We start from the raw sequence: 21,849 nt of genomic DNA, 5'->3' as shown, positions 1-21,849 counted from the left end.
GGTCCACGTTTGAGACGTTTTATCGTTTTGAGTCAAAGGCATTTTAAAAATTATTTTCGATCTGCTTAAAGTACACCCATATCACAATTGATAGCATGTGTTTGATGTTCAAATATTATGTAGTGTACATAAGTAGTGTGGTATATCATTTATTTTGTATTTTTCAATAAGCTGAATTTTAAAATGTGAATCCGCCTCAGATTTCACATTTCTATCCTCTTGTTGCAGTTGTGTTCAATTATCTGAATCACTGACTTGTCTCAACAAAGTTCATAATGTTGTGTTGAATTAAGGAATTCCCTGCATTCTTAAAAACATATATTAAGTTAATAATAGTTTGTATTAAGCAGATATTTGCCTGCTTTTGTTAGAATTGGTGTAGTTATTCAATAGGCTTCTCTTTCTGACCACATATTTGAGCATTGATATCTAAATTAATGAACATTCAAAATGAAGAGTAATGATTAAAGGAAAATGGTTTCTCCGAATTCTGATTTATACAGCCTGAATGTAAACTTACAATTATTTTACCTCAGAATGTATATTAAACCAGATAGATTCTCTTATTTTGGTTGGTATGTATCACCTGTTATCTAATATTTATGCAGAATCAAGGACTTTTAATATGTTGAAAGCAATATGGATGCTCATGCATATTCATAATGTTTGAATGTTTGGAGGTGCTTGACAAAATATTGAATATCATGGGAATCGTTTGCCGGATGGACCTAAAGAGCTTGTCTTCATGCTGTAAAGAAAACTATAATATGTTACTTTGTATAAAAAGTATTGCTGGCATGTTCATATTTATGCCTGCCCTTTCTTTCTACTGATAAGAGCACAAGCTCATGGTGAGAAACACATTTGTTTTTTGCATAATTTGTTTTTATTCTCATTGCAGCAATTACTTTACTTAACCATCTGGAGCATTCTGGTGCACAGTTGTCATTTATTCATTCATTTACATGATGTTTTTATTATCAGAAAGCAGCACATGAATGTGAAGGGTGCTCAGGAATATCAGATCCCTGGATTAGAAAGTATCAGAATTTCTGCATTCTTACCTCACCCCAGTGAGAGTGCGGTTCAAGATTGATGGGTGTGCTTGTGGTGTTAACAGCTGGCTTCAGGCTAGAAAGACGGCGATGAAAGGGTTAAGTCCATTCTATCACATGCTGAATAGACACTGTAAATCAAATTAGATCTGGAGTAGCTTTGTGTGTCATAGCTTGAGAGCTAGGCATCCACTGACTGCTTTTGGGCCCTGCTTTCTCCAGTGACAGAGGTTGGGGCATAGTTAGCCAGTTTATTATAGTTATTATTTTTAATGTTGGGGGGGGGGGTCAGTAGGGTTGTAGGTGTATCCAGTAGACAGATCTTCCTTAGGGACTGGAATTATAGTAGGTTTCTTCACTCCTTCCAGTGGAAACATTTCCAGACTTAAGTTTAACATTTCCAGATTAGTTGCTGTTCATATAATGGAGACATTGCTTACACACTAAATACATTTATTCTTGCACTAAGTCCCTGGGTGCGGACTGCACATATATATTGGGGCTACATGCCTTGTACTTCGCTGTATTTTTGCACTTTGTTTGCACTTATGTTGTAAGTCGCCCTGGATAAGGGCGTCTGCCAAGAAATAAAAATATTATTATTATTATTATTATTATTATTATTATTATTATTATTATTATTATTATTATTAATAATAATAATAATAATACATCTATATCTGAGGCCTAGAAGATGTAAAGGTGTGTGTGTGCATGTGTTCTGAGTGGCCACTTTATCAGGTACACCTCCCCCTTCCATGAAAAACAGAGTGTGCAGTCAGTGACAGCATCACGTGTTCAGACTGTGCTATTTAAAGCAGGTAGGCAGGTACCTAGGGATTCTGTGTGTGTGCAATTCAGAGGGAGAATGGGAAAGACAAAAGATTTAAGTGACTTTGAATGGGACAGAGCCACCAGTTTGAATGTGTCACAAATGGCAACCCTGTTGGTATTATTACACAAGGCAGTGTTATGGGTGTATTGAGACTGGTCAACCACCCAAACAACATCCAGACATGGCGGCCCTGTGGTCAGAAAGAGGCACATGGAGACTGACACACCTTGTGCAGAGTAATGGTCAAAATGGGCCAGCATCCCTCTGGTATGGTTTTGACACCTTTTTGAGTCCACGCCCTGACAGATTCAGGCTGGTCTGAGGGCAAAAGAGGGAGCAACTCACTATTAGGTCACTGTACCTAATTAAGTGGTGTGTGTGTGTGTGTGAGTGAGAGAGAGAATTGGAAGTGCATTACATATGGCCCATAGACTACTGAGTCAAGGGAATAGGAAATGTATCACCCCTTTTCTCACATTAGATGGGCCCTTTTTAATCTAGTCTGCAATTGGATTCCACTAAGTGCTGTGTGCATCAGGGACTTTTCTTCTGGTCTGCAGTTGAATTGATGGAGGAAATATGCTACCTTACATGCCTTTACCAAGCCTGTTCAAGGTGGAAAAAATTAATTAATACAATTTCCAAGTGGAGGCCATCACTAGAAACACTTTCACAAATATAGTGTTTTAAATATGAAGAATTTTGTCTAGGTGTGAGAATGCCAGACATCTTGTCATGGGTAAACTAGCCCTTTCACAAATAACCAGAATGAGACAATAGTCTTATCGAACTATTCAGTTTGCCTTCCTTATATGGCCATTATTGTATCGCTTTCATCTGAAAACAATCATGCCATTTTACAAAGGAAACATGATGATGAATAATGTGTGTGCTTGTGTACTGGTCATAATGGCTTTATGGCTTTTTGTTTCTTTATCAGTCTTGTAAAATTATGCATTTGTGGTACCATTTGGTCCATACTGTACCTTTAGAGTGTTCTCAAGTGAAAGGGCCATTCATACTTCCTTTGCCATTTGGGTGGATGGACATGTTTTACCAGAAATGTTTAATTCAATACAATATTTATACTTTCCCTTTTTAAATGTTTAGGATCTCATCTTTCTCAGCTGTGTGATCTTTAATTATTTTCTAGGTAGGAGTATAAGCTATTCCTTAGGATTTCAGAGATGTTTTAATTTTGTATTTTATTATTTGAGGGGGTCTGTTAATGGTAAATCATTTGGGGGGAGGATTGCATTTCTATAACTAAATAAACGTGCTTAGTTAGCTAAGAACTCAGCTGGAACAACAATAATAAAAGATAATACCCCATGGTTTTTGTTACCTGGAGTGTGAGCACTGTTCCTTGGCCACGAAAAAAAAAAATGCCATGTTATACTGTGCAACGTGTCTGTATACGCTTCTATCCTGCCACTGTCATGCAAGGACTAAAGTAAAGCTGTTACAGCTGTTTTCAGAACAGTTGACATTAGTGTGGAAATATGTTGAAGTGCAAGTTCATGATGGTGAACCATGACACCCACATGAAATCATTCAGATTCCTGGAAAGGAGTGAGGCAATAATGCTAAAATGCTTTGACTGGGCATTGTCTCTGTTATTGTTTAAAATCAATAATTGAAGACTGTAGTGAATGGAGACTTAAATACAGTTGGAATGAAAAACATTTTTTGTTGGCTTTTGTAGTCTGTGCTGTACAGTTTTGAAAACCACTTGTGGGGGAGAACCATCATATCAAAGTTTTGATAAAACTTTGTGTTTAAAAACGGAAGATAAGATGTGAGGTTTCAGAACGAGTGGCTTTGAAAGTATGAAGGTCACGGGGCCTTGGTGCTCAAAAATGAGAGCTTCAGGGGTCCCTTCGATACACTCAGCTCTGAGGATCCGTGCTATTGTAGGTGACTCTTATCAACCCCAGCAGCTACTACAGATACTGTCATTTCCTTTCAGGAAATCAAAGAAATGCTGAAAGAAAAGCAACAGATAGTTCACTGTCTGTCTAATTGAAGTGGAATGGAAAGAAAAACATCTAGTCTACAAAGGAAGGATTTGTATTATAAGATATTATACATAATTGGAAAACGTGCACTTCTACCTGTTGTGTGTGTCTAAATTTCTAAGTAAAAAAAAAAAAAAAAAAAAAAGACTTGGACTTTTTGCAAAATTACAGCTATAGAGATTCATAGGACTTCCAGGAGATACAGGAAGGTTTCTATGGCCAGAGCACAATTAACTATGTATGTATGTATGTTATACACTTTCCCCTCCTAAACACGTCGGTTCTATTTCGTCAATTTAACATCCTGGGAAATGTTTCATTTGCACTCTGGAACAATCCATCCATTTCTCACTGGAGATGTTTTTTTTTCTTTCTGTGAGCTAACTGCAGAAAAATAGTAGCTTATCGTATAAATCCTTCAAATATCTTTCAGAAATACTTAATCACATGGTAGTCTAAAGTTGGCACTAGCTTCCTAACACTGACATTTTATCTTTGTACTTTTATTCTGGTGACATTTTGGCCAATAATGTAATATTCTTCTGACAACAGTTTCTGTACTGTCTAAAACATTGATTAATATAAAGAGAAGAGTTTTTACAAACAAAAAAAGATCGATTACTTCAAATGCTCTGCCCCTTCAATGAAATGTGATTAGATAAATGGTGGTGGGATGAACCTATTTATTTCCCTTTAAATCTAAATGAACTTGCCTGCTGGGTTGTGTGTGTGTGTGTGTGCAGATAATGCATTGCTTTAAGCTCACCTTTTCTCTCCATTGTGTAAGAGGTCTTGGAATATGATGTTCCACAAATCAACTATTTTTATTTACTGTATTTACAATTTTATCTCTAGGTGTGCAAACCTTCTAAATGGTGACAGTGTTTTTTTCTTGTGAGGAAATAAATAAACATCTCACCCTCCCACCCCCAAACAATTTATGGGGAAAAAATCTTGAGTCTAGCTGTATTATTGGGCCTCATACTGCAGATCTCTGTTCCCAAAAGACACTTGAGCTTCTCTCGGGGGTGTAGGGGTTTGTGTGTGTGAAGACAAGGTTCTGCCCTGGCAGCAAACTCTACTCTGTTTTTCTCAAGAGTGCTCAATTTAAAAGGTAAAGTAAATATTGAGAAGAAAATTATACAGCTCAAGGTAAATAATGGCACACTGTGATGTTGGTCTTCTAGTTGTATTTTAACACAAGATTAAGCCAGTGGGGAAGAGAGTGCATATTTACTGTTCACATCTAGATTGAAGATGTGTCATTAAGGACAACTGAAGCGTGGAAAAGCCAGAAAATAGACAAATACAACCTTCTGTTTGCAAGGCTTGGGTATTAACTGAAGGCAGTGAGGTTAATAGATTCTCCTTGTATAAGGTTAGGTTTTAGGGGAAAAGTGTATAATTTCAGTGCAAGCCATACCAATGAGAAAGTAGAAACATAACAGGTAAGGTAGCGGTGTATTTTAAATGTATCAAGTGTGTTTACTCTTAGAGATGCACCCACATGCAGACGAACACTTTCATTTTGCGTTTGTGTGTGGCGTGTCTAGTAAGCATATATACGGAAGGTAAAGAAGTGAAAATGGAACATCCCTTTTTTCTGTATTCTCCCTGGATAATACAATGTTAGATAAAAATGTGTATTTACACAACGCTAAAGATATAAAGAGCTTATGCTAAACGGGCTTATTGCGTTGGCCGATGGAGAAATTGCTGAGCCTTCGATACATTTTTTAAGCCCTGGTGGCGAGAGAGTTCCCCACTGTCCAAAAATAAACAAACGGTGACGTTGCTAATAGACAGTAAGGTAGAAAAGGAAACTCCCCTTTTGGAAGTGGAGTGGAATTCTGTTTAATATGCTTATTATCCGGCCCCGGCAGTTCTTTTCTCTAAAACCTAGGCCTATTAGTCTGTAATGCTGGAAGGCTGTGGAAAAGCACACAGTCACTAAGAGAAATCCGGTTTGTCTGAATCATATTATATCTAATCTAATCAAATCTAATAAAACCAAGCAGTGCTGCAGCTGCAGAAAATGGTTTAGCCGGTGTTATTTGCAGGCTGGATGGATACCCAGTACAGATCGGAGGCTTTCGTATTATTATTTTTATTTTATATCCATTTTCACCTCATATATATAAATTGTAAGTTCACTTGCCCCAGCCCTGACCTGACATGTTTTTGAGTTGGGCTCGATGGAGGCCGTCCGAATTCTGGGGTTCCACATTTCTAGAATGCCATTCTCTGTTGCCTGAAGGCCCCATCAAGCTGTGTAAACCAAGCCCCTCTAATGATTACCTTTCAGGGTGCTGTGGAGAGCTGCCTGAGTGCTCACCATTGCACAACTGCAGGTTTTTTTCCTTTGTCTGTGAGATAAATATTAAAGCTGTGTATACAACAGGTACAAAAGGTGATAAAATACTTCTACTGCCCAGAAAACTGCAGGTTAAGTCCAGCATGGTGCTGCAAGTGTACTGAAGAGCTTTCAGTTTCTTTTAGTGTGGAAGATGATTAGGACATGTAAGGCAGTAGTTTTACTCTAAATGTAGATTTATCAATAATTGTGGGTGTTTTGTGTGTTTTAATTAAAGTTACATAGTCAGTTAAAATTTCAGTATTTTACTGGATCAAATCTCTTGTTTCTTTCCCACTGGTGATTTCTTATCTTCCAAGAAGAGGAGAAAAAGAAATGCTTCCAAAACAAATTGGTGATATTTTGCTGCCTCTTAAATACTCTTAACAGTCTAAAAATAGATCCAGCTCCTACAGTAGGCAGCCTAATTAGCTTGAAAATGAAGGTATTTCACTGTAACAGCTGCCCCAGCTCAGGGATTTTAATGAGTGGTTCTTATATTGTGTCAATCGTTTACAATTTACATAATGTTGACAATTCCTTACAGACTCGCTGTATCATTCCTCTGCATTGTAACACACACCCCGTGAATTGTTAAAAGATCCCTTGTGCCAGGCAAAACTTGGAAATGGGTTAATCCTGCAGTTCAGTGTTACAGAGAAGTATTTTTCTACATTTTATTCCCTTAACGACATTGTAGAGAATAATTAAAAAAGTAGTTTTCTTGTCAGAAGACTATGACTGTGGCCCACTAAATTACTTTATGGTCTCTGTTAAAGCCAAGGGAAGATCAGATGGGTTAGGCCCAGCTGTTTGAGTTGTAGAGAGGAAGTCACCAGTAACTGTTTGGAGAAAGCCTGTTAAAATTAATTGGTCCTTTTATGGAGTGAAATTTCAGTTGGATATGATATGGGCAGGAGGGGAGTATTCCTCGGAATTGGGCTGTACATTTATTTATTTTTAAATCAAAGTACAAAGATGTTTGTCGTCTTAGAACTCATTGCGTCTTTTGTGAGCCAAAGAAAAAAGATAATTCCACAGTTACACTGAAAGTGTGAAAGTCACTTATAAGAGAATCCAACTTGAAATAAATCTCATCTGACTTCTCTGTCCTTCACAAGCATGAAATCAATTGAAGAAAAGTAAATTAAAGTAAATATTTGCTGTGCCGCTTAAAAGATCACATTTCACATTCTGATTGGGCACGAAAAAAAATTAAAGAAAAAGAGAGATGGCACTCCGCTGTTTCATGACTTAAGCTTTTAATCGTTTGAGCACAATAGATGCATGAAACAGAATTCTAAATGTAGATAAAGATTTATTACTGCCTGGCATTGGCAAAAACAAAACTGAGGCACAAATTGTTCAGGCAAATGTGATATTCCATTTCAGATGAATTCATGTTTTTGTTCTTTTATATTTTTACTTTTATTTTTTGTTTTATTTTAATCCCTGAGCCAAACTGCCAACCGCTTTCTAGAAGATGCAGCTTTGCAGTAAGAATGAAGGGGATGGAATAAAAGGGTTATTTCTCACCAACCTGCTGCCATGGGCGCCCTGCTGTTTTATAATCCAGGTTGACAATAACCCACTGAGCAAATTGCTTCAAATCTTTGCCTAGCAATCTGTGGAAACCTTTATAGTTGATTAGCAACTCGGAGTCCATGGAGGAGCAGTGAACAGTGATAATGTTTAATTTGCATCCCATTTTGAGATCCAGGCATTTCAACAGCACCCTCCTCTGTAAAATATGCATTCAGAGGCACGAAGAATGACATCTATATACCAGTGATCTAATTCTGGCAGACTTGAACATCTTGAATAATGTGGGTTTGTTTTTTTTGTTTTTTTTTTTATTTTAATTTGAAGTAAAAAAAACAATCAGTTTGAAATACAGAATTACAGTAAATGCTCTAATAGATGAATATAGTATTTCAGGCAACTGGAAGAAAGGGTTACTGGAAATTAATGATGAATCTTGCAGCCATTGATGTGGTCCAAACCATTGATGTGGTCCAAAACAAATGCTCTGTATTCAGAAACGAATGGAGGTGAAGCAGTATAGTACAGAGTAAAGAATGCTTGATTTTCTTGAGCTATTTTGATGGGTTTGTGAAGTGTTTTCTAACACACAAGATGTAATTGTCAGCGAGCGTGAAAAGCTGGAACTTTTTTTTTCATCTTCAGATCCCTGGTGGGGTTGTGCTGTGAATTGATGTCTGCCGGGGGTAAGCTGAGTTGGGAGAAACATGAATGAATGAATGAATTGAGGTAGATTTTATTACTGTTTTCAGAGGTAAAAAGCTTTAACTCTAGTGACGTATCCTGTAGGGCCACAAAGCTGTCCGACTTTGACCATTTGAAGTAGTGGATGTTTTGTCATATTTCGAACATGTAACATGTAGCTCTGTGATTAAGCATTCCCTCTGAGAAGAATGACTCACATACGTTATACAAGACCACACATATCTAATCCTTAGAAACCAGAAATGGTGAAGCAGCTGAGGAAAACGACTTGTTACTAGGAGGAGGTTCCTAGTTTAACTTCTGCCTCTGTCACTGACTAATTGTATTTTGCATAATCCCCTTGTACTCCCTCCTTTGGATAAGATCAAAAACTGACTATACAAGACTGCAGCAGCTGATTTTGATGCATGGTTCACACGGTAGTCCTTTATAAATCACATTGTATAAAATCTGTTAAAACACTTATTATTATTGTGATTATTATGGTCATCATTACTGTCATCACCTTTATTATTCTTTCATGTAGTGTCCTCAGGGAGGAGGAGGGGGTGGGATCAAAAAGAGAGGACATACTGTTATGCTGTCTGAAATCCAAGACATAAAACAAATTAGGCCCTGGTTCTGAAGTGAATAAAGCATATGCACGGTTTATGTTTTGTGACATTTTGATGTTGCTTTGCACAGCCTTCTCTCTGGCCCCAGCAGTGTTCAGACACCGTGCTTTTGGAGCTGCCTGGGGGTACAAGCCCTCAGGGAACCTGCCGGTCTCTTATCTCAAAAAAGCCAGGCACTTACCCTACTGCCCCCTACACCTCCCCTGCCAAAGACCGCCAGTTGCCTCCACAGCTGAAACATCGATAATCCACTTACATTCATAGCAGGGGGCAGACAGACCTTGCGGGGTCTCGGTGCAGTAGAGATTAGTGCCTTAAAGAAATTGATGATATTAGATAATGGGAATTGGGAGTGCTCCACTCTCATTGGCTACTACCCATGCCCAAACTGCAGGACAAATCTTTGCCAAATTAGCGTTTCAGTACTTGGGGGCTTTTTTGATATGTAAAGGCTGGACAACTGTTTCTTGTCAGAATGAATGTAGGTCTCTTCATAGAATCTTCATATCATTATTTATTTGTTAATTATTATTCTTTCTATTTTTTCATGAAGTATAGAAAATGTTGACAAGAAGGGGGAGGGTGTGAAACAAACTTCTTCTAGGAGTGATGAATTTGTATAGGCCTATACGGTATTTTATAGACGCCAATTAACTTCTGCATCTGTGGACACAGTAATCTAAATATAATGAGCATTAAGTTATTTAGATATTAATGTCAGAAAAGGCAAGCTGTGGCAGTGCTAGTCAGACTGGGTCATGAGTTTTAAAAGCTCGTCTTTGGCTGTTTGCGCATTTGGAAGAGTCCAGATAAACAGGATTATGGATTTAGGATTACAATTCCACGACCTTCCCAGATTGTAAGAGTTGCAGCCCAATCCCATGTGAGTTGTATTCTGTGTGTCGTTCTTCTTGAGTGTTCTTTAGAGTGTGTGAGTGTTTTTGCTGAATGTACAACACCTGAGAGATTGATATTAAAGATATGAAGATCTTGGCCAAGGAGGACAGGTTTTTTTTTTTTATTACAATATCTGTGTTCAATATAAGAAGTTTACTAAATTATAACAAGCTTTATTTGTGGGTATTGGGAGTAACGTCAACCTACATTGTTTATTTGAAAAAGCAGTAAAGAAGTGTACTGACACATTTCTATTTTTCATGTAGAGATGAGGAAAATGTAGAATAGCAGGGACTGTTCAATCTGATATATGGAAACGTCTGAAAGCTTTCTACTCTGGTGGTTATAATACACTGAAAAAGCAGGAGAGAATTCAGCATTGGAATACTGCACTAAGAAATATAATACAAATAATAATAATAATAATGCTGTGGATCACTTTTCTTTTAGCATCTGATAAGAAAATAAAGCTATCTGGAAATGCACATTTCCAATACAGTAGTTGACAAACTTAATCTTGTATAGTTTTAAAGTAAATGCATACACATGACTCAAGTCTTTTAAGTAAATTGTATTTCTATGTTATTAGTCTTTCTTTATAATAGATCAAATGTGACTGTAGTATTAAGGAATGACCCCATTAACTCCAATATTTAATAATTCAAACCATGTAAACAGAAATACCCAAACAACTGTTGTTTTGTTTGGGACGAAAATAATTGCATTGATATGTACATCACACAACACAGCTGCAGTAAGCAAGACTTTGGTTGTAAATCCTACAAAGCATTGTGGAACGCTTTGATCTTCTATACACAAAAAGACAGTCATGATGTCTTGTTGCCAAAAACAAAATACGAGTTAGAAACTCAAACATCTGACATTCTGCCCAATATTTTTATTTGTTCACTGCCAGGTACTTTAAAATAAAATAAAATTGAAAAAAGTACTGGTTTAAGGTACTATACATTTTGGTCCATAAATATTTGGACAGCGACACAGTTGTCATCATTTTGGCTCTGTACGCCACCACAATGGATTTGAAAGGAAACGATCAAGATGTGCTTGAAGTGTAGACTTTCAACTTTAATTTGAGGGTAGTTCACATTGGGTGAACAGTGTAAGAATTACACCCATTTATATATGTGGTCCCCCCAATTTTAGGGGCTCACAAGTATTTGGACAAACTGACATAATCATGAATTAAATTGTGAGTTTCAATACTTGGTGGCAAATCCTTTGCAGTCAATGACTGTCTGAAGTCTGGAACCCATAGACATCTCCAGATGCTGGGTTTCTTCCCTGGTGATGCTCTGCCAGGCCTGCACTGCAGCTGTCTTTAGTTCCTGCTTGTTCTTGGGGCGTTTTGCCTTCAGTTTTACCTTCAGCAGGTGAAATGCTGCTCAATTGGATTCAGGTCAGGTGATTGACTTGGCCATTACAGAACATTCCACTTCTTCGCCTTAAAAAAGTCTTGGGTTGCTTTCGCAGTATGGATTCATAAGGATTTGCAACTAAGTATTGAAACTCACAATTTAATTCATGATTGTTAGTTTGTCCAAATACTTTTGAGCCCCTAAAATTGTGGGGACCTCATATACAAGTGTAATTCCTACACTATTCACCCAGTTTGGATCTACCCTCAAATTAAAGATGAAAGTCTACACTTAAAGCACATATTGATTGTTTCCTTTCAAATCCATTGTGGTGGCGTACAGAGCCAAAATTATAACAAATTTGGACAGTGACACAAATGTATGGAACTAACTATTTGTAGATCATTATAGTTTTAAATAATTATATAAAAGCAGTGGGGAAATAAAAGCTTTTCATTAAAACTAATGTATATTACATCAAAATAAGTATTGATTTCAGATTATTCACTTCTATGGTTTTGACCCACTTTATATAAGTCTCTAGCATTAAATATTTTGTTAGCTGACTTGATAGTATGGATTAGTGGGAGCTCCAGCCATGCATTCCACTCAATGAACCAAATTGTCCTGATTCTTCTCAAAAAGGTAGATGCAAGCTATTAAAAAAGAGGAAAAACAAAACCATGCAATCCCCATTGAGAATAAATCTGAACTATTTTAGAATTGTACGCGTTGTTTGTTTATTAATGTATTATTAAGTCCTTTTACTCAAAGTGCTTCCCTGTGCAGCTCCGTGCGTCTCGCTGCCGGGTGAGTAATGTTGTCACGCGGTTGCCATGGAAAGAGCTGTTACTATGGAGTTGCCATGGAGAGTGTGTTGTTGCCATGGTTTTGTCTAGAATATGGAGGGGCATCATTTATTACTGTCAGTGCGCTGCAGCAACCACAGCACAGGGTGGATTCTGCTGGCTCTACAGCTTATTTTTAGGGGGGGATTTGTTTTTGTTGTCTATCCCCAACTGAAAAATGCATCTGAATAATTAAACTCCCAGAAATGTAGTCTTATTATGTTTTGGGTGCATCTCTACAACATTACTGTAGGAGAGTTCACGCATAATAGGCTACTGTATATAGTTTTGTTTAGTTCATAGTAGCTCAGACTTGGTGGAAAAACTGGCAAGAACATCTTACTGTATAACCGTTCTAATGTCATTCTGCATTAATGTAATTTGCACCCTGTCATTCTGTAATTATCGAATACGCAGCTGTAAATAGCTCTAGTATGCTTACTATAGCAAGGGGAGCTGAAGCCAAGTCCCATATGGTTACCCATTCTGTTTGGGACAGATTGTGTGGCGATCTCTTCATCTGCTGATGGCCAGTGCTTCCACTGCTGAGATATGAAGAGGTTTTGAGATCAGTTTTAAATTGTTGGGGCTTTATGGATTTAACAAGATCAGTGACTTTTTTTTTTACTTAATAACGGAACCAAGAAATATACAATCGACTGTGTTATTCTCTTGTGAAAGTGAAAATCTGTAACGAATACAAGGTATTGTAAAAGCTGACATGGATGCATAGACAAAGAGTTTATAGAAACGCATGAGTGAGTATTATACTCCTGAAATCGACAAGATCCAGCTAGATACACATAAAGCAGGGTGCTTGACAAGGCCATCACATACAACAGCATATCCAGTACCTGTGTGACATAGGGGCAGCGCCTGCTTCTCACTCCATTTCTGCTTCTTCAGTACCCGGTTGAATAAATGTAATAAATGTGTCATAATCTCCATATAAAACCGGCAGGACTGTGCCACCCCAGGACAGGTTTAATATGGCACAGTGATGTGGGTTGAAATGGAGCTTTTAGCTGCAGAATAATTCAAAGTTAATAAATTTAAGACATCAGCGAAGATCATGTAGTAAAATGAAGGGAGTATTTTTTTTTCTTCAAAAAGGGCAGAGTTTAAAAACATCAGAAAACATGCTGACATATGTTTGTTCCTGAGGGCATACCACATTACTAACACTTTGCATGTTGTGGCAAAGCTGAATTTAAAGGAATGAGATGATCAAAATTTAATTGTAGGAGGGCTTTGAATGATGTCTAAAGGTGTAGTAGAGTCATTCAATTAAACTATTTGAATGTTGTATCTGTTTCATAACCTGTCACCCCCCTCCCACATAATTTGTGTTCTGGAAAATAAAATTGTATCTAAATTTATATTCCAAAAGTATTTGATTCATTGTGTTAATTATTTATTATTTATTTCTTGGCAAACCGTTCTCTAAACAATAGAACTGAAATGACAGATATTGTGGTGGAGGGACTGGGATTCTGCATTTCATTTTGACAACCCCCTGTGGAATTCTTTCTGGCTTTGTTTCACTTCATAAAACATTTTTTCCTCAAATTCCTGGGGGGATATTGGATACCTCGGATAGACTGTAGCAAGTTAAAGGCAACGATCCAAGAGGTGTCGATTTTCATGTGCTTTAGCACTAGTCTTTTGAAGCTTTAAAATCCTTTCCCCCCGTTATATTGTACTCCTGTTTTCCTTTAACCTCATGGTTTTTCTGTCCTTTCTGCCCTTTTTCTGACTGTGACTGTGAGTGTCTGTCTCTCTCTTTGTCTGTCCATCCCCCCCCCCCCATATCAAATTGTTCTGAAGAATTGCTCGTATTACACCTCAGACCTGCCTTAGCTTGCCACTAACCCACACCTCAGAGCAAATGAGACTCTAGATCTGTTCATTCCTGAGGGAATACAGTCTCCTTGTGTGTGCATTCTGCTTCTTACAGCTATGGTTGGCTTTTTAAATTAAATAATGGATTGTTTTCTCTGGTAAAAACTTGAGTTGTTTAGTCTTCCATTTTAGATTATTTATTACTCCTTAAATGATGCTTGTTTAAGGGTGGTTAAATCCATTTGACTGCTTTTGTATTGTGTTTTATTGGTGCATGCTCAGATAACTGATATCAATGGTCATATTGATGGTGATGCTGACAGAACATGAATAAGCAGACCTTTGTATAAAAGTATTGTAAAACCAAACTACTTTTTTTTTTCATCTCCCCCCATCATCATTTAAGTCACAGCATTGTTCCACAATGGTTGATGTGTGTATTATAATCCAACACCATGCCTTCTTTGTTAGAAAGAAATAATTGCAGTAGCAGCACTTCTTCACGTGATATGCGGTATTGTCAGATTTTCTTTTCCATCTTGTATAAAAAGGGAGAATATCCCAGTTAAACTGAGGTAAATTATTCCAATTTCAATAAAATGACAGGACTGCAATTTAAGAGGCATCTGCTCTCCAGACATTAATCTTCTATTGATGTCTGGTTATATGTAGCTGTTTCTCGTCTGTTTAAGTATTTTTTTATCAAGAAATTTTTACCTTTGGTTATACTTTCCATTATTATTGTGGCGAGTTCTCCTTCTCTTGTATCCAAATACCTCAAGCAGTTTAATTTGTCAGAGGTCATCGCCCCCCCTTCTATTTAAGTTTCTCTCACACTTGTCTGTAAAGCTTTACCTTCAGAGATGAAAGATAAGAAGATTTTGTACCTTTGAAGTTAATAGATGGGTACGAAGATCAATTTTATTTTTAAAGTCTTGCCTGATCAATACAACCAGTTAGCATTATCAGATACACTAAGCATTGTCTTTGGAAACTATTTCATGTTTCTTTCTCGTATTCTTTGCCCTATAATTCAATGGGACTATGTTCAAGCAGTACACTTATTTTATAAAAACATATTCTGTAAATGACTTGATTAGGTCGGGGGGGTTGGGGAATACAGCATTTACACAAAATTCACACAGGCCATGTTATCTACTTAGAATTCGTCTTTAAATCTTCCTTGAAATGCCTCTTTAGAATAATCCTTTGCTGGCTTTTAATTCTAAGTCTCTGGGTACATCAAGGACATGGGCTTCATTTTAGTAGATGCTGCTTGTGCTATTTACAGTGTATAGGTATTGCCTCTCGCAGGACTAAGGCGTTGACCCTAGGGAATCTGGTGAATCTGCCTTTTACTTTATCCTACTCCGTTCTTGGTAGTCTTTTTCCACTCTTGCCGACCAAATGTCACGGAATTGGAGAGAGAAAAAGGAAGGTGGCGTAGACCTGCTAGAATACAATATCAAAATTGCTAATTGCTGTTGTCTTTATTGTATTCCAGATCAGCAGGAAGTACAGACCGTAATGCTTTGGCGATGACCTGCAGAGATAGAGCCAAGATCCTGTGTCCGCTTGAAGGCTACAGTTACCTGCAAGAGCAAACTGCAGATAACCATCAGACGAGCCCATCTAAAAAATCTGCAAGGAAATCAAGAACTTAGGAAGTGGGGGGCGGGTGGGGCGAACACTGAGGCTCGCTGAATCCACACGCCAAAGCTGATGATTTACCATTCCCACGCCCAACCCACCATCGGTCTGCAATGGTGACATGAAGAGCATGCGGTGGGGCGAGCTGTGTTTTAACATTTTTCCAAGTTGTTTCTGCTGCTGCTGGGGTTTTTTTAGCCCATCTTAAAGACTCTGTACTGAGCGGGGAGGATGAACTTCTGCGGCAGAGTGCGGCGGCTCTTCCGGCAGCTCACGCTCCAGACGAGCCTGCTGCTGCTCTTTGCCTTCTGCATGGTGAGCGTCTTCGTCTCGGCCTACTTCCTCTACGGGGTCAAGCGGGAGCTGGAGCCGGCCGGGGACGGGCCGCCGCAAGACTGCGACGACCCCAAGGTCACCCCCTCACGCTTGCTCCCCCTGAAGACGATGAAGCCGGCTGACACCTCGCGCACAGACCCAGTGGTGCTGGTTTTCGTGGAGAGCCTGTACTCTCAACTTGGCCAGGAGATCGTGGCCATCCTGGAATCCAGCCGATTCAAATATAGGACCGAGATCTCCCCGGGAAAGGGGGACATGCCCACCCTCACGGACAAGGACAGGGGCCGCTTCACCCTGGTCATCTACGAAAACATCCTCAAATACGTTAACTTGGATGCCTGGAACCGAGAGCTACTAGACAAATACTGTGTGGAATACGGAGTGGGAATAATCGGTTTCTTCAAGGTAAGGCTCTTTTGTGGCTTATATCGTACACCGCAAGATAGTTTGCTGCATGCCTTTTTTCATGAGTCTAAACTGAGTTGAGTCCTATTTAATCTGATGCATCAGACGCTGAAATTGATTGCCTGGAAATACTGATAGTTTTATCATGCTTGTTATTGCAATTAAATATCAAAGAAAAGGGAAATGTCGCATTAATAGCTCCAGAGGACATAAGGCAACACATAGAGCCATGATTTCCAAAAATACATTTATAATATTTTAAAACCTCAAGGAACAGATGAGCATAGGCCAGGAGTTTAATTATTCTCTGTAAGAAAATCCTATTGGCTAATGCAGGTGAGAGTTGACAGTACCACAAGCAGTACCATTACCTCAGACCAGATTGAGCTGGGGTGTAATGCTCACATTCCAGGCACGGGAATGTTTCAGGGAAATGGATTTAGCAAAAGGAATTCTGGAACAACAAGAACCGGATTCCGAGCTGGTGGCCTTAAATTCGGGTGTTATTCAGCAAGCCTCCATTCTGTAACTTAAAATCTGTATATTTTAATCAGGAATATTATAAACACATTGTGGGAATTCAGTGGAGAGGAACATCAACATCGCCAGTGTAATGTTCTTTGCTGTATAGTTGTCTGAATCCCATTACAACCTAAAAGACTTTCACACTCCAGTGATCCCTTTGCCGAATTCGACTCCATCAGTAGGTGATAATGGACCTAGAATCCTGTGGTAATGCAAACGAGCTGTCTGTTGAGAATACACATGGACCCTCTGCAGCTCAATTGCAGGTCTGTTCTCAAGCCCAGGCTCGCAGCTCTGGTTCCAATCCTCTGTTCACAGTGGCCTCGTTCCTACAAGATCCACAAGGGGTATCGCAGCTTTAAAGCAATCGTGAGCACTTTCGCTTTAATTACACATGCAAGTATAAACATGTTTAAGCCTACTTGTCTTTCTGTTAGTCCTTGTGCTTAATCCCATATCTGTATTGATGTGTTATTGGAATAAAATATTTTATCTGCCACTTGATTCGTTGCATAATTGCTTTCAGGCACAATAGAGAAACTGACTGCGGTGTGGTGGTTTGCTGTGGTAACTTTTGTCCAATTATCTGATGCGGCACTTGGTTTAACCCCCCCACACACACTAACTTTCACTCCAGTTCATAACCTATAATTTAATTTTGTAATGTATGATTGCTCTGACACCTTTTTATTTACATTTTTTTTGTGGCAACATAATCATACACAAGGTGTTGATGGACCATAGGAAAGTGTCTGTAGACTGTATGGCTGTTTCTACTCCATTATACAGAAGTACAAATCTCTGTATCATTACCTCGGAGTAGGCTGATAAATTGGGCCCCTCTCAAACAGTGTCTCAGTTTTGTTTTGTTTTTTGTTACTGCATCCCACAGTCCATGTGCAACATACTACAATGTGCTTTTTGTTGAGGTATACAAGACACTTGTTGTGACTGCTGTATCAGACCTTTTCCATTTGCTGAGATGTCTGTGCCAAAAATCTTTAAAATAGCTACATTACCCCTTTCTTTTTTTTTTTTTTTTTGGTCTGCTTTCCACAAGCCCATCAACTTCACATCCTGCCCCCTTCCTGGCTTTACTATCCGTTTGGTAAAGGGGTCTCTAACTTCCTCATGAATGGCTTTTTCCCATATTTTATTGCCATCTTCTCTACTAGACTTGACACCTATAATAAGCATTCAGTCATGCTCCGTTTTATTAAATCACAGTGATCTGACTACCTGTAAATATTCAGTTTTCATAGTGACATACCACACATTTTTAGTTTAACTAGAGACCAAAAATATTCATTAAAATATGAGTACTAAATGAAGCGCTGTATTGTTTGTGTTGTAGCCAGTGGAAAGCTACTTGGCCGTCTAAAGATGACACACTGTTTGTTCCTGTGATGTACTTTAACGATCGCATATGATACATGCCTTTGGAAGCTCTTTTGATTTCTTCCAGTGGTGCTTCATTTCCAAATGCTTTTTTTCTCTCCCTCTGTGCTGCACCAAAGAATTTCATAGTCTTGCGCAGTGCTAACATGACCCCCCCAACACTTTCCTGCAATCAACTGTGAATAGCCTTTTTTTTCCTGGAGTACTTAATCAGACTGGCATATCATTTATCTACAGCAACAACATCAGAGAAGTCCTTCGAAGACAAATAACAGTGTGTATCAAGTAATTTTTTTTTTTACTACTGTAATTCCACCAATCTTGAAATGCATACATTTTCAATTCTTCTTATTATATTTGATTAGCCTATAAAATCGAATTTACTCTCCGGGAAACATTGTACACTGGTTAGTTGCAAGCTGATGTTTAATCTTTCCAAATATTTTGTGCAGAACTAGGTTAAAATCTCCCTCATTTTGTTTCTTCTCCCGTGACGTGGACGTGATGCTGCTTTTCGTCTTCTGGACTGTAGTGTCAAAAGTTTGTAAGGCTTGAAAAACTGCAGTCTCAAAAAGCATGGCTGAAAGAAACATGATTTCCTGTGAGAGTTTTTGTAATTGTGACTGAACAGTGGAGTGTCATCGCTGGTAGAAGCAGGATTCTTCGGGCTGAATAAGCTATAGTTTTCAAGAAAGAAACGACATTTCAGTTTCACATTTGGACCCCATGTCATTTGCAGAAAGAAACCTCTATTCTGTGGTGAATGCTTGGCTTGACTATCATAAATCAAACAATGTCTTGCATTTTTACTTTCATACACCATCTTTTGCCCATTTTTGCGTGAAGAAAAACTGAATTACAATAACGGTGAGAAACTGTTTAATTCAGTCCTCTGAATTCTAACAAATTAGACATTGTCATTGTTGTCCCACTTATAATGATTTTTTTCCATTCCTAGTGTAGTACCAGTGAAGCGAGTGACTTGAACAAATTGGATTTAAAGTCATGATTTCTAGTTCTACACAGAACAATTGTAACAATGTAGAAGAGAGAAAAGTGAAATATTTCTGAGAACATAAAAGCATCATGATCTGTTCCCCGAAGACCGTTTATTTATTTTTCCCTACACAATTTATCATCTTGAGTGCGAAAATAGTTTATCACCCCCCACCTCCCCCATACACACACACAGTTGTTTAAAATGGTTTGCAGCCTTATATGGGAATTTTCATATTTTTTTTAACAGGAAGATTTTTACTTTCTCTCTCTCTCTGTCTCCTTGAAACTATGCATTATATTTAAATTCACACATTTGAAGGTGCATCTGAAATGTGAGCTCAATTTACTGGAAGTGTGACAATGTTAGTATTGTACCACTACCATTTAAAAAAACGTCACGCTCCTAAAGTTACAAGCACTATTGGATGTAATGTTGCAGAAAATGAAAATGGATAATATGTTGTCTTGCTATTTAGCCCAAAGCGAAGAGCTGTTAATTAAATATTAGTAGAATTGAACAGCCTTTTATTTTACAACTCTTTTTATTTGGGAAAAGTTTGAATATGCCAGTTTTGGAAATTGTGTCTGATTGAAACCCTATTGATTTGATTTTTAAATTGCTTTCCTGTAGGCCAATGAGAACAGTTTGCTCAGTGCCCAGTTAAAGGGCTTCCCGCTGTTTTTGCACTCCAACCTGGGCTTGAAGGACTGCAGTGTGAACTCCAAGTCCCCCCTCCTGTTCATCACAAAAGCTCACGAGGTCGAGCAGGGCCTATTGCCTGGCGATGACTGGACCGTCTTCCAGTCCAACCACTCCACCTACGAGCCCGTGCTGCTGGCCAAGACCAAGTCTGCAGAGAGCATCCCCCAGCTGGGCGTGAGTGCCGCGCTGCACACCTCCGTGGTGCAGGACCTGGGGCTCCACGACGGCATCCAGCGTGTCCTCTTCGGCAACAACCTCAACTTCTGGCTGCACAAACTGGTCTTTGTGGACGCCGTGTCCTTCCTGACAGGCAAGCGTCTCTCCCTGTCTCTGGACCGCTACCTGCTGGTGGACATTGATGATATCTTTGTCGGCAAAGAGGGCACACGCATGAAGGTCCCGGATGTAAAGGTATTTGAGTTTCTCTATGTTTTTGGGGGGGAACATGGAACAGAGTGGGGGGGAAATGTTTTTTTTTTCCTCTCCCCTTGTAGCCATTAAAGAACTTCAGTTAGTTTTCTAAAATGAATTATTTTTTGTTTATATAAATATAGCCCCCAGGTTTATGAATGCCAAGTGGTGATGATAAAGTCCTTCTGCAGAGGGCAGTGGTATTCTTTTGCCTGGTTTTGTGCTGACAGGCTTAAATATCAAGCAATTAGATGATACAAAGATGCCTGACGATTCCAGGTATCTTTGTATCATGCTCCCAGAATGCCTTTTTCCCCTCTGACCAAAGAACAAAAACAAATGTTCTGCACAACATTTTAAATCAGTGTTGTTTACTGTATAAAGTGTGCACTGCAGTTGGCATGAATCCATTGGCTGCTTTCATGTGTTTTATTTTTTTAATATATACATTTTTAAAATCGTATTTCACCTCTTACTCCCATTTATAAAAAATAAAAAATGCATTTCCCTACAGGGAAGCTATTGATCAGTTCATGCCCTTGATGCATGCCTTGTATTTGTTACCTTTGAAAGAATTTTAGACACCTATAACATAATGTTTGAATCTGACAGAGAGGATAATATTATTGCTCAAAGATATTCATAAACTTAGCCATGGGCATGAATATTTTAAGTACTTTTGCTTTTTTTTAAACTATTTTGTAGCACCCAGAAATAAATGTTCAAGAGGGGAAAGAAGTCGGGTTTAAAAAAAAAAATCAAAGCAAACCGTTTGACAATTTATTGTTCTCGATGTTAAATATGAATTATGCCTTGATGGGACAGAAATAAAATGTGCTTTAGACTGCAGATTTTGCAAACATCCTTATGGAGATCAAGCGGAACAATCAAGACAAAAAAAAAAAAAAAAAACTTGAAGCAGAAGCCAGGCTATTTAATATAGTGATTTTATTGACTGAAGTCTGACGGAAGTGGTTTGGCACGATAACAGTGGTTGTTTGGAGCACTGGGCTTTTCCTTTGTGATATGCATTTTGTTGTATCTTTGACCACCAGATGTGTTTTGTATTTTCAAGGCTCTGCTGGAGACTCAGAATGAGCTACGCACCTATGTTCCCAATTTTACCTTCAATCTTGGCTTCTCAGGAAAGTTTTTTCACACTGGTAAGTCCATGAGATTATAACTTGTATCCGAACTATATCTTTAATGCTGTGGTTAGTAGATGTGAGATGCGAGGTCTCTGAGTGGTCAAAGCTTCTGTATATTCAGCTACAGTGTACAGGTTACACACAATCATCTCTGTGCACAGTCTCAAAGTCTTCCTTGTGTGGTGGAAG

The 21,849-nt window shown here is 38.5% G+C and overlaps 1 protein-coding gene across 1 annotated transcript in view; it reads left to right on the top strand.

Moving 5' to 3' along the window:
• ndst1b (N-deacetylase/N-sulfotransferase (heparan glucosaminyl) 1b) overlaps nt 1-21,849 on the top strand; it is a 71,650-nt gene that overhangs the window by 27,580 nt on the left and 22,221 nt on the right. The window contains exons 2-4 of the mRNA XM_066716799.1: nt 15,590-16,476; nt 20,030-20,512; nt 21,588-21,675. Of these exons, the coding sequence (XP_066572896.1) occupies nt 15,967-16,476; nt 20,030-20,512; nt 21,588-21,675 (1,081 nt within the window). The 5' untranslated portion in view covers nt 15,590-15,966. The remainder of the gene's footprint in view (nt 1-15,589; nt 16,477-20,029; nt 20,513-21,587; nt 21,676-21,849) is intronic.

This window comes from Amia ocellicauda, chromosome 11 (genome assembly GCF_036373705.1).
Source record: "Amia ocellicauda isolate fAmiCal2 chromosome 11, fAmiCal2.hap1, whole genome shotgun sequence".
In the NCBI taxonomy this organism is placed as follows: domain Eukaryota; kingdom Metazoa; phylum Chordata; class Actinopteri; order Amiiformes; family Amiidae; genus Amia; species Amia ocellicauda.
This window is presented reverse-complemented; position numbering and strand designations above follow the sequence as displayed.